The sequence below is a fragment of the Chiroxiphia lanceolata genome, chromosome 6 (genome assembly GCF_009829145.1).
Source record: "Chiroxiphia lanceolata isolate bChiLan1 chromosome 6, bChiLan1.pri, whole genome shotgun sequence".
In the NCBI taxonomy this organism is placed as follows: Eukaryota; Metazoa; Chordata; class Aves; order Passeriformes; family Pipridae; genus Chiroxiphia; species Chiroxiphia lanceolata.
The window spans coordinates 42,164,341-42,177,026 of record NC_045642.1 but is presented as its reverse complement, the minus strand read 5'-3'; the positions used below and the strand labels follow the sequence as shown (position 1 = coordinate 42,177,026).

The window sequence follows — 12,686 nt, the reverse complement described above, 5'->3', positions numbered from 1 at the left end:
AAGCCTCCCAGCCCACTGGCTGCATTCAAGGGTCAGCTGGACTCCTTTATCCCACAGCCCCCTCTGCTCACAGTTCTTGGCCCCACATCAGGGCCTACGTAGCCAGTCACCATGATAATCATTTGATTTCTCTTGTTATCAAGTTGGCAATTAACAAAAGAGCTGATGATTGCTATATTGACTGACTGTGGGATCTCTTTTTCTATCTGCACTATCTCAGCTGGGGATAGGAAGGCAGAAGGGTGGGTTAGTGGTATTTATTTATCTCTACGCCATGTTTTGTATTTGTGTTGCCAGGGGAAGCAAAGGGTGATAATGGCCTGGCAGCCCTTGGACATCCAATTTCCCTTATCAGGCCACTGAATAGAAAAGAGGCCCCAGGCCACATTAATTAACAGATACCAATCAGCTGTCACGTGCTGTGAGTGCAAGGTCTGAGGGGAGCAGTGGGTGGGAGGGAAGAATCAATAAACCATTGGGGAGGAGTGTCAGAGGGAACAGCTAAAGAGGAGTCCAGGCTACTAGGGAGGAGAGCTGCAAATCCAGCTCCATGACTGTGAGACTGATTCCTGTACTCCATGTAGCCCTAAATTCTGGTTAATCCTACCTCTTGCTCAGGCAAGGTAGGTTAATCCTACCTCTGCTCCAGCTCAGAATTGTGCTGCTCTGGAATGCAGCCCTCCTGACTAAGTCCAAGTGTAGGGTGATGCAGCTCAAAGGCTTGGGATCATGTCTCCCCAGTTCTGCCTGCTAGACAGGGAACTGATGAGATTAGCCTTGAGACAGAGGTAATGATGCTGTCTGTGCACAGCCACTGCTGCAGTCTTTAGAACCTGAATTCCATCCTTTGGTCACCCCTCTCTCCTAGCTCTGACCATGGAGATCAGTCCAGCATTTAGGCTGCTGCCTTAAGTCCATTTTCTGGGTCAGTCATGTGGCCTTTCTGCATCTTCATTCCCTGTTTGGATTACAAAAGGGGTTACACCATCACCTCACTGCAGCCTGCCAACAAAATTTGTTAAAGATTGAGAAACTGCCATGTAGTAGAGCAAGAGGATCCAGGACAGGCATGGCTCATACTTTTCTGCTACAGAATAAAGTAGAAAAAATTACTTAACCCTAGCAGTAACCTGTACATTCAGCATCCCGGTTAATCACCCTTTTCCAGAGGCTGTTACGATAGGTGAGAACAGGAGAGAACATGACCTGTACCAAAAAGAACAGGAGAGCCAGCTGCAATTGCCCCACCCACCTGGGAAAGCCCCTGGCCAGAAGCATTCCCAGGTAGCCAAGGACTTCAGCTCCAGCAGAGGGTGTGAAGAGGGAGTGCTGTGGTATCAAGCCTGGACTTGAGACATTTGACAGAATCGGGACCCTTTGCCTCCAGTATTTACACATGTGGAATGCAAGGGCTAAAGGACTATGCCTGAATCACTGCAGTAAAGAGAAGATCGTATAACTCTCGCGTGTTATCAAAGTTGAGATCAGAAAAAGTAAATGCTAATTTTCCTTGGCCAAAATCATAGGCTTGCTATTACAGGATTATAACACCAGGGAATCTCTAGTTGTGAAATTTAACTGCCTGGTTGTCTTAAGCCCCCATGAATTGTGAGAATCCAACCCTTTTGCATTCCTGAGCTGCTGATGGCCCAGCATCCAGCAAATACCCTTGGTGATCTGTTTCTTGCTGCTTTTCTCAAATCTGATCCTGAAGGGTGCTGCTTAATGCACCACTGCCATCCCTAGGCTCCCAAAAGAGAAGCCCCTGGCTCTAGCACAGAGCTGCATGCATGTTTCCCTCCTTTCCAGGTGCAGCTTGAGAAAAGCTGCTTTATTTGCAGTAGCTGATGTGACATTCAGGTTTTTTATATTTTTTTTTTTTTGGTGATTTCTTTTTTATTTCAGTGGTTTGGCAGTGGGAGCTCCCAAATTAAAAAAAAAAAAAAAAGTCACATAATTTGTGGCAAGTGAAGTTCATAATCTGTTAATTTATTATCATTTCTGTCATCCTGGAGGGCCATTAGCAGAGGTAATAAAGGAGATGTAATTATAGGATCTGAGGCCACTCCAGACACAGCTGCTGTCACTCCACTTGCCATATTTCATTCTGTGCTAGTACTATCGTCTTCCTAGTGAGAATAGTACAACAGCTACCCTGGGAGAGCCTTCATTGTCACCCCTCAAGAGAAGTCTTGTCACCCTGCATCAAAGCAAGAGAAAAGGTGGATGTTTTTCAAAGACAATTAGCATGGGGGGAGAGTGACTAGTGGGGAGGGGGCCTCGTACAGAAGGGCACAACTCCACATTGGCTAAGTGTGGCTTTTGAGCTAATAGCTAATAAGGCTATTGAGCTAATAACATTTTCTAAATACCATTAAATCATGCTTTATTATTATTATCATAGGAGAGTGTGTTTAAGCTTTACTGATTTTGTTTGCTAAGACTGTAGGGCAGAGGTTTGTGTTGATACTTGGGATCCTAAAGGGTTGGTATGACTAACATCACACCATTCTTTACTAATTCCAGTGTGAATACAAGGCAGGAATATGTAACTTTTTCTCCTTTTCCCATCCTTCTCTGACCAAGATTTCCTGCACACAGGAAGCAATGTCACTTTTTGTTCAAAATCCTTGGAAGGTAGAACTACAGGGCATGGTTAATTTAGACATGTGGCAGTCTCCTGGCCCTGCCCTGCTCTGCCCCCTTGCTGCCTAACTCAGTATGTTTCATACTTGTTCCAGAACTACAGATTATTTTGTTCCATTTTTATGAACTGTCTTTTATTATGTTTTTTTCTCAGCACTGCTCTCTTGTTTAACAATCCCTGAGCTCTCTCACGTGCACACAGTCCTGTTGTACAATACTGCTGCTGGTCTGAACTGTGCCAGGCTGTGGCTGTTACTGGGTTGCAGGAGAGAAAAATACAGAGAAATCTGAGATGATAGCAGGTATGTCCTGCTTTCAGAAAGGAGAGGAAGAGCCCCTTTCACAGTGCGGGAGCAATCTCTACTATACTCCTGTTCTGGGATAATATCACCAGGCTGGAAAACTCAGTAGGAACTTAGAGCTGAGCATCCCATGCTCATCTCACTGCCACAAGCTGGGGAACTACAGCAGGGCCCTCTGTGCGAACAGAAATAGCCAAGGTTAGACGAATGTACAATGGCACCTCACTGGAAAGCCGTAGCAGCTAATTGCTGCTGGCCTTAAAGCCACTCCTGTTAACACCCCAAGTATTGGGTTAGTAGAGCAATCCAGGCTGAGTTCCCTAATCACCACTGTAACTCCACTTGTGATGAATCAGCCCCAGATGGATTCCAGCACTAGTGATGGGTGTAATCCCTGCAGATACTGCAGATCTCTTGTAAGAAGGGCACCACCAAGATTAACCTCTACTCAGAAACACTGTCCTGAAAAAGTTTCTCCAGACTTCACAGTCCCACCTCATAACAATCCATACTCCATATAGCTCAGAAAACCACTAACTCTTGAATCACTTGAGAAATACTCCCTCTGGAAAAAGAGAAGCAGCTACCAAAAAGTCAAAAGAGGAGCTACAGAAAGACGCAAAATACATGGGAGAACTAAACTCTGATCACTCTTGTTAAGATGCCTCACTAAACACCGAAGAACTTAAAGCCAAGAAGCAAAGAAAGAGAACACAGATCCATGCAGTGGAAGACAGAGACAACACGCAAAAAATCCTGTGATCCTGTAGTAGAGCCTTGGGTATTCTCCTGACACAAGGAAGAGGGACAGAAGACAAGCAGATAGCTGAAGTAAGCTGTTTATAGCTGTAGTGCGCTGTTCATAGTGAATGTCTGAAGCAATCTTTGGAAAGCAGCCATGTAAACCCCAAGGATATCCCCTGACTTCCCTGGCCAGCCTTCTCTACACACAGATTCAACCTATCTGTTTTTGGAGTGATTGAAGAGAGACTAGAAAGAGAGGGGCCATTTCCCCTTCCCAGTCCAAGTCTTTGCCCTCAGAACTTCCTTGATGGCTATGTATACTCCTTCAGCCTGGGTCCACCCTACCTGCAGGTGTGAGACACTTGTTATGCCACCCAATCACACAGACATGCACTGAATATAGTCACAAGACCAGTCACACTGCCAATAAGTTGTCCTCATTATTTGTCAACATAGAAGCCTGGAGATTCACTGACGATAGCATGTTGTCTATCACAATGGAACTTGTTCTGTGATGAATCCATTATGACAAAAGCTTTCCTGAGTCTGGGCAAGAATGAAATTAGCTAAGTTGGTTAGAGTCTGGTGCTAGTAATGCCAAGGTTATGGGTTTGATCCCTGTATGGGCTATTCACTTATGAGTTGGCCTTGATGATCCCTGTGGGTGCCTTCCAACTCAGAATATTCTGTGACTCTGTAACATCCACTACAGACACAGTGTGTACCTCCCTTTTAATTAGCAGTAAAGTCCAGGCACTGCCATAACATTTATTCATCTATAAACACAACAGACCTAGGTCATGTTGATGTAGTACAAGATCACAAAAGTCCACTGTACCATCCCAAAGGCTGTTTCCCAAGTACTTTCACTGGGCCACTCAATGCCAAATACAACAGAGAACTTCACTGTATCATATCAAAGCCTTCTGCATAATCCCAGGGCACATACATACAGAGTCATCGATTTATGCACCTATATCATAGGTTGCATTGGAGTTTGTTACCAATGAGAGCCCACCACAAGCAGTTTTCTGTGACAGAACTTTCCATGCATCACTACATGAAAAAATACTAGTTGAAGACAAAACCGATAAATGCAGAGATAAATAATAGCTCCCTTTGCTGTTCATGTTACACCCTTGTAATTCCGTTTACCTGGGATGTGCTTTGCCCAGCCAATGATCACCACCAGTTCCCTGTCTGCCAGGTCACAGAGGGTTGTCAGGGCTTTGATATCACTCTCTGGCATGGTTGGATCAGGCATGGCATAAATCTTCTCTGGCTCAGCCACCAGCAAGTGGGAGACGATCTTAGTCACTGCACATTTCAAAAGAAAAGTTGTTGTTATATTTCTCATCATAAAAGGTGGACCCTCCTGGGATAAGACATGACTACAGAACCCATAGGACCTCAGTAATGGTTTTGGTGACAGCAGGAGAAGACTACACTGCAGCTGCACAAGCTGTAGTGATCTGCCTGTGCCAAACCAGCTCTGCACTGGGATGACAAAAGCAGGAAGCTGCTGTAATGTTGTCAGCCATTGTCTCAACAGGGTCCAACGAGGGGAGAAGGAGACACAAAGGAGTTGGTAGGATGTGGAAAAGTTTAAAGAACTATGGGTAGTATTAAAAAGAGAAATCAGCATCAGACTGGTTTTGTTAACATAGCTCAGACTATGACTAAATGGATTTACATAATCTCCTAGGAAAGGTCTTGTATTTAACCCTAGGTACAATGAATAACAGTACCTGAGCTGTACCTTAGGCCCACCTAATCTACCTCTACACTATGATCATAAGAAAAAAATCCTAGTGCTGTTGACTGACACAGGAATTTGAAGTGACAACTGCTATTCTGTACATTTTGGAAGATCAATGAAAAGAAATATAGTGGCTGCTCAGAGGGCAACAATTAAAGGCTAATACATACGTGGCTTTTTAGCTGGGGGAGGGATCTGTAAGCTCAGGTAAGTGCTGCTCTCAGAATCCAGTCTCCTCTTGTATTTCTGTCGGCCTCCACGGACTCGATCCAGACGAACACCTGCAGGTAAAACAAAAAAAATCCTCATGATTCCTTAGTGCCTTAGGGAACCTTGACGTTCAGATGCTTAAATTTGCTAAGTAAGATGTTCCCCATACTCCAGGGAGCTTCCCTCTCAAACACTTGAGATCTCAGCTGAACCCAGCAATCTTAATACCAACTAGACTGCCTCCAGCTCTAAGCATGCTGCTCTGAGCTTTACTTTTATTCAAAACATTAATGAAGACAGAAATTAACCCATTCAAACTCTTGAATCACCATCAGTCTAATGGGCAAATGAAAAGCTTCAGAACTCAATGCCCTCTAGATGATATTGCTTTTAAAAAGAAAGACTTTAAATGTCAATCAAACCTGCAGTTATAAAACTAAGCTTTTAGATTGTTCTTAAAAATGAAAAGTTAAATGTTCTGTGACCTCTCAGTGTTTATATTTGAAAAAAAGTGACCTATAGTGAACAGATAATGAACTATGAATTCAACAAAAATGTTTCAGCCTTGATCAAGTAAGGCACCTGTAATAAGAGTAGAATCCAAATAAACAGAAACAACTTCTACTACAATAAAGCCATAATAAAGATGAAGTAGGGAGACATTGAAGAATTTGTTGCAGCTCTTTCAAAATACAGTGAATCAAACTGGAAATTGCACATTGAAAATAGTCCCCAGTGACTAGGAAGTACCAGTGACTGTCACCTTGCAAAAAACCATAGCAGCATCAATAGACCAGGAACAGCAACTAAATTGTGCTATTAGTACAAAATACAGTGTTAAAAAGAAACTGTGAAAAAACCCCATAGATATTTGTCCAGTTATCAGTTATTTCTGACCAGCCATATGGTCTCTGGTAATCAGTTCTTGTGAAATTGGGATAACTTAGTCTTCTGGGAAAAGCAGCTTTTGTGGAAAAAAAATCTTTCAAGACAAATGTAGAAGCATTCAAATAGAATAAAAAATTTTGAATTTACACTATATAAGTACTTCCTTAGAAACACACAGTAGTTTATCTAGTCTGATCATGGGAACCAATTATGTGAGACACTTACTAATAACATTGAGCTATTAATATTTTGCAATCATACCATACATAAACACAAACAACTAAAAACAAACACTCCACATCGGGTTTGAAGTGATGCTTTTTGAACAACTTGTACACCTGAAAAAACCTGCAGTCTTCTGGTGAATATTCTACCCTAGAAGGAGTCACATGTCTGTCACTCGATGTTTCAATGCCATGTTTACTTACTATGCCATGGAAAGGAGAAAGCTTTTACTGTAAAGCTAACACCAGCCACACCTGTACCACCTGAAACTGCTACTTGAAACAACATCTAGATCCCAATATGCTTTATGGCTACAGCACCCAAACTGATTTGATTGACAGACAGTACCAACTGCCCCCTAAGCAGCAAGAACACCAGGCCAAAAATACTCAGTGATACAGTCTGGCAGCAACATCTCCCACTGAGCAGGAGAAACAGGAATGAGCAGGTGTGGAGCTCTGCAGAGCAAGGGAACTGCCGTTGCAGGTGGCTGCTGTGGGAGGACCACGGATATTGAAGATGGAAAGGAAGACATGAAGCTGATAAAAGTGAGCTCAGGTCACACTGAGTAATTTCCTTCCCTTGTCCCATTTTCTATTTCTGACTCTGTATGAAGAATTCACTGACATCCCTAAGCATAAGTCCACCTTTCTCCTCCATTACGTGATATTGTTTCTGAAAATGATGCCTATTTCTTCTTTTACCTCCATTCCCAGCAGCAGGTAGGCTGTAGGCAAGACTCCTTCCTGGATGCCCCAACATGCTCCAGAGACCAATTTCAGGAAGGACAGCCAGGGAATCCCAAACCCGAGGTTATCTAGGGAGATCCCTGAGGAACGACACTGATAAAGTCCTGGATGAAGTAGGAAATTTTCATTTCCATCCATGATTTCTTTCCCTCTATAAATGTGCCCTGTTTTCCTAAGAAAGAAGACCTCTATTCCATGCTCTGCTGAATGTGTGACATCTACCTCTAAGCCAGGAAAGATGGGAGAGACAAAAGTTTCAGGAGCTGCCAGTAAACCAAGCAACCAGGTATGAAAATGAAAAGGATCAGATATACACTGTTGAAAGATTACAGAGGAATCCAGAACAGGCTGCAAGACTTCAGGACTGAATCAGAGCTTCCCAGGACCCTCCCAGACAAAGGATGCATTCCTTAACATCAGTGGTCAGGATGTCATCCGTGCAGGGAGTTGCCATTCTCAGCCCAGCAGAAACCAACACACTGCCTTTCAGGATGCTTTCGCTGTGCAGTTTGATAAGCAGAAGGGAGGGGGAACTGGGAGGAGTAGGGACGAAATAGGGGGAAGGAGCTTGTTTCTTCCTCCCAAGGAGAAGCATGCCTCCAGTGCTTGGCAGAGGGATGGCTGCACAGGTTGCAGCGGTAGTAGGGACCCTCAATCAGATTATAAGGACACAAAGGACTTAAGTGTATTAAAGAAAGATAAGAAAGATGCAGAGAGATTTACCTTCCATCCCTCCTTCCCTCACTGAGCAGATAGAGGTCTGTTTGCCCAAGGACTTCAGCTTGTTAATTTTGAACAACTGTTTGTCCTCCTCCTGTTCCCCTTTCCTGTGCAACACTCCTTGAGGCAAACATTTTCAATCAGCACTCACAGAGCCACTGTTCTACCCTGTCATCATCACTCCAGCCGCAGAGCTGGTGAACAGACTACCCCCATGGTAGCACATCCCTGCACCAGCTGCTGAGTGCAGTGGCCTGCAGGTGCTACAGTAAACAAAAGCATTTAATCCCTCGAGTCCCTGACTGTGACACTCTAGACATAACCATCATGGTAAAATCCCCTTCCCAAAGATCTGACGGCCTAATGGGTCATATCTAGATGGAAGAAAAGGGCATGGCCCAAAATCAGAACCTGTGGTACTTAGGTACTTAATGTCTGCCGCTCTACTTTGATTTTCTCTGTGATTAATTTTAAGATAGGTAGGCTGATTATGATACAGCTCTGCAAGGGACACTAAAGGACATTAAAATGGAGTGGTGAGGTGTGGTGGGTTAGATCAGAGAAGCAGCATGAAGCAAAGCACTGAGCAGAGAAGAAATGGATGGGGATGTAAACTGGGATATGAATGGAAGTGGGAGAGTGTAAGGAGAAGGGAGATGAAAGAGAGAGGGCTGGAGCAAGGCTGAGTGATACATACACTGGAATCACAAGGGCAGGTTTCACACCTGAACATTATGTGCAGCCACCTGAACATTAACTGCAAGATGCAACAGCCACTTATGAGATGCAGCTGGTCCATACTGAAGACCTTTTGATACGATTTGGTGCTGCAACCTCACAAGATAGCAGCAAAAGAAAGCCGTTGCCTTCCAGCTCCTGCACAAACCCCGTTGTCACAGAGATCACAACTGGCCTGTTCAAAGGAGACAAGTGACTCACCCTACAAAACTGTCACCACCATAGGCACTCCTGGACCCCCCCTTTTTGACATTATCAGCAAGAAGGTGAGATGCAACAGTAGAGGGCAAAGTTTGGAAAGCACCACCCCTTGATAACTTATCTTACTGGCAAGTCCTTCCACTCCCAAGTATTGTAAGAAAACGCTGCTGTTCACTGAATTTTGTTACCTTTGGAGGGACCCTGAATAAGAGTCCTGGCACCTCATCTGACCTACATATGGAGCTGACTGTGGTGTATGCCATAGGGATTGAGTCCCAGCTCAACGGCAGCTCACTCTCAGCTTCCCTGCCTGCCAGAGCCACTCTGACCTAGCAGGGAGAAGTGCAGAGCCAGGACTTGCGCAGGACTTCTCGATTCAGCATCCTGCCTAGGGCAGGGATGTCAGTTTTCTAACTGTCCTGTGGGTGCCACTCGTGTTCCAAGTGCTTGCAGAGAGGTCTGTGCCAGCACCAAGCCTCTGCAGTGAAAGAGCTGATCTGCTGATCTGTTCCAGCTCCCTGCATTTCTCTGACATGCCCCTTGGAGAGACGTCTGCCTGACAACTTTGGGATCAGATGTCCCCTTACTGACTTGATAACATCAGGCTTTAGGGTTTTTTTCTTAATGGAAGTAAAATAATTCCAGCTTTTTTTAAAAGCTGGACTCAGGCCGAGACTGTCGGAAGTAAAAATAGCCGAGTATGCAGAGGTGACAGCACACAGAGTCAGGTTTAGTTTCTCTTTTATTTTCTGGGAACTAAAAATACTCTTAAAAGCTCCATGAAGCTAAGCCCTGGCCAGTGGGAAATGCAGTCTAGGCCCAATATCAGCTGTCGCATCAAATTACTAGCCTCACCTTACCTTCCATCCAGTCCTATCACATGCCCATGAATTGACAGGAACAGAAAGATCTACCTTGCCAAAGAGCTAACAGAGGAGCCAAGCTACAGGGTTTGCATGGCACAATATGAGTCTAGCCCAAGAAGGACACAACCTAAGGGAACACAGGGCAAGTGCTGGCCCTGAAGCAATGGCAAAGGGGTTGCTTTTGCTGAGCTTCCCTGATAGATCAGCCAGGTCCTGTGCCCACTGTCCACCTAATCCTTGAGCTGCAGTTTCCACACCAATACAGCCTGCATGCTCTCCCAGGGTCTGAGCTGGGGTAGTACTGGGGTGCTGCTCTGTAGCTAACACATGCACCTGGAGCATTTAGAGCTGCAGCCTGAAGTTCATGGATTGGCACTGACCAAAGAAGCTAGAAGGTATAGGCTAAGACCGGAGAAGAAAGGAAGTGAGAAGGGTTGTGCCCAAGGTGTTTTCCCCAGAATTTTCCTCTTCCTTTCTGCTCTGAACTTCAGGAGAGACAGCAGGATGTGGCTTTTGGATGAGTGAACCAGGAGGAAGCCTATCAAGGAAACAGAGAGCAGTGATGACCATAAAAGTCAGACTTGCCAAGATAGGGAAGAAACAGACTATAGGAAAAGGCATCTCTTCCTAAGAGGAATGGAGAGGCTGCAACCTGGCTAGGCTCTCTTTTGTTACTCGGATTCCAGCTTGGGAAGGGGAAAAGACCCCTATTAGGCTTTTACACTGCTGCAAAAAGAGGTCAGCCTCATGACAATCTTCTGGTAGGTGACTGATTCAATTATCCAACACATTTGCACTTGAGGCTTACAGATTAGCACAGCCAGAAGAACACAGCAACTAGCATGGTGCAGGTCAACAAGCCTGGAAATTACTCTTGGAAAGAGAAGGTAGGGAACTAGTCTGGGGAAGGGGGCAGTGGAGATGAAAATCCACCTCCCATGTTGCAAGGCCCTACAGAGAGATTAGATCAGTTCAAGCAGGATGCTGCAGCCTCTTCCACCTTTGATGTTTTCAGGATTATGTTAGGTAAGAAAGTTTCTTTGCTGTCTGTCTGGCTGAAGAGTCCCTGGATTCACAGAGACAGGTTAGCCCTGAGATGCCTGATGATACCTGGCACCAGAGGCTCTCACATGCCTTGGACCAGTAACACAAGGTGTCAGCTCCTCACACACAGAAACACAAGCAGCATGTCCCAAGTGGTTGGTCCAAAGCATACAGAGTCTGGTGTAACTGACACAGCTTGAAAAACAGTTCTCCTCCTCCACCAGTGCCAGCTGCATGAGAGCCAGCTCTGCAGAGCTGTCTCTGCAGCATTAGCCATTGCTGTCTCTCAAATGTACATCTTCCTTCCCATGCTGAGCCCCTCTCACCTTGCTCCTGCAGTCACCTTGGAAACTCCAGAATTAACAAGGTCTTCAAGGGCAAATGGGAATAAATAATATCTCAGTACCTTGTTCTCTGTAGTAAGCCCCACACCCACATATTCACCCTGTGTCCATGGTCCATGCAAATGTTCTCCTTTGCCTCCCCTCTTAGCCCTCTAAACAGTCTGAAACAGGACAGCAGCTCTATTGGTTATGCCACCATAGCCACAATGCCTGCACAGCAGCAGGCTGAGGGGCATTGTACGAAAGGACAGATACAGGAACATGCCTGCCAGGAAAAGACTGAGGTTGTCTTTCACAAGAGGACCTAAAGGATGACAAAACCCCAGCTACACTGGCTTTTCAAGAGGTAGCGCTCAGATATAAAGCCACTAAGAGGTGTTTGCTGCCTAGAGGAATCTTCAGCCCTTGGTTGTGATTTAAGTCCCTTTATGTTAGGCTTTGACAGCTTCCTTCTGTGCATCTGGGCTCCCTTGACACGCAACGGAGAGAAGAAGGCACCTCCACATTCATCTCACTGGCCAGCCACTTACCTGAGGAGGAGTGATGACAGATACTTCTCTCCATTCGCTACCAAGAGAACGCCTGAGGGGTCAAAACAATGCTTTCTCAGTCCAGTTTTCTGTCTCAGTCTATTTAGGTGGAGCATATTTTGGAACACGTAGAAAAGCATGGATCAAACCCAACAATTTTTAGATATGTGACACAATGGAGAGGCTCCCAGCGCTGCATGGAGAGAGGCCTGCTTGTGACGGAGGTCCACAGAGGCGAGGGAATTAGACCCACCAACACAGCATGCTGCTGCGCTGGCCATCCTCTTAGAGCAACTCTGATTAAGCCTTGCAGCCTTGAAGCGTCTCCTGAAGCTCTCACCTCAGCACTGGCTTTTCCAACGGTAAGAATTATTGTCCACTTATCATTTAATTCTTAAATTGGAACAGCTGTGACAGGTAGTTTGAGTAAAGACCCTCTCAGGATACCCTGCAGCCCAAGGGCTGGCACAGTCTTCAAAGGTGAGCAAGGGGAAGGGATTAAGAATCTCGGCAGAGCTGAGTGACTGGTGCACATAGGTCAGCAGGGACTGTGAAAATGTTGATGCATATGCCTTAAGTTACTGTAGAGCCGTGGGACGTATATTCAGTCCCATCCCATTCTTGCACACCTCAAAGAATCTTACCTGGTGTGTTGTCAGAACTGCCTAAAAGCTTGTAGCACAACGGCTGGGGTCTAAACATCCCTGCATGGTTGTTGCA

General features: G+C 45.2%; 1 protein-coding gene across 3 annotated transcripts in view; it reads right to left on the bottom strand.

Moving 5' to 3' along the window:
• ESRRB (estrogen related receptor beta) overlaps positions 1-12,686 on the bottom strand; it is a 130,333-nt gene that overhangs the window by 12,387 nt on the left and 105,260 nt on the right. For all 3 annotated transcript variants that reach the window (XM_032690645.1, XM_032690646.1, XM_032690644.1), the window contains 2 exons: positions 5,622-5,732; positions 4,848-5,009 (listed from right to left, as the gene is read on the bottom strand). In XM_032690645.1, coding sequence (XP_032546536.1) covers positions 4,848-5,009; positions 5,622-5,732 — 273 coding nt within the window. The remainder of the gene's footprint in view (positions 1-4,847; positions 5,010-5,621; positions 5,733-12,686) is intronic.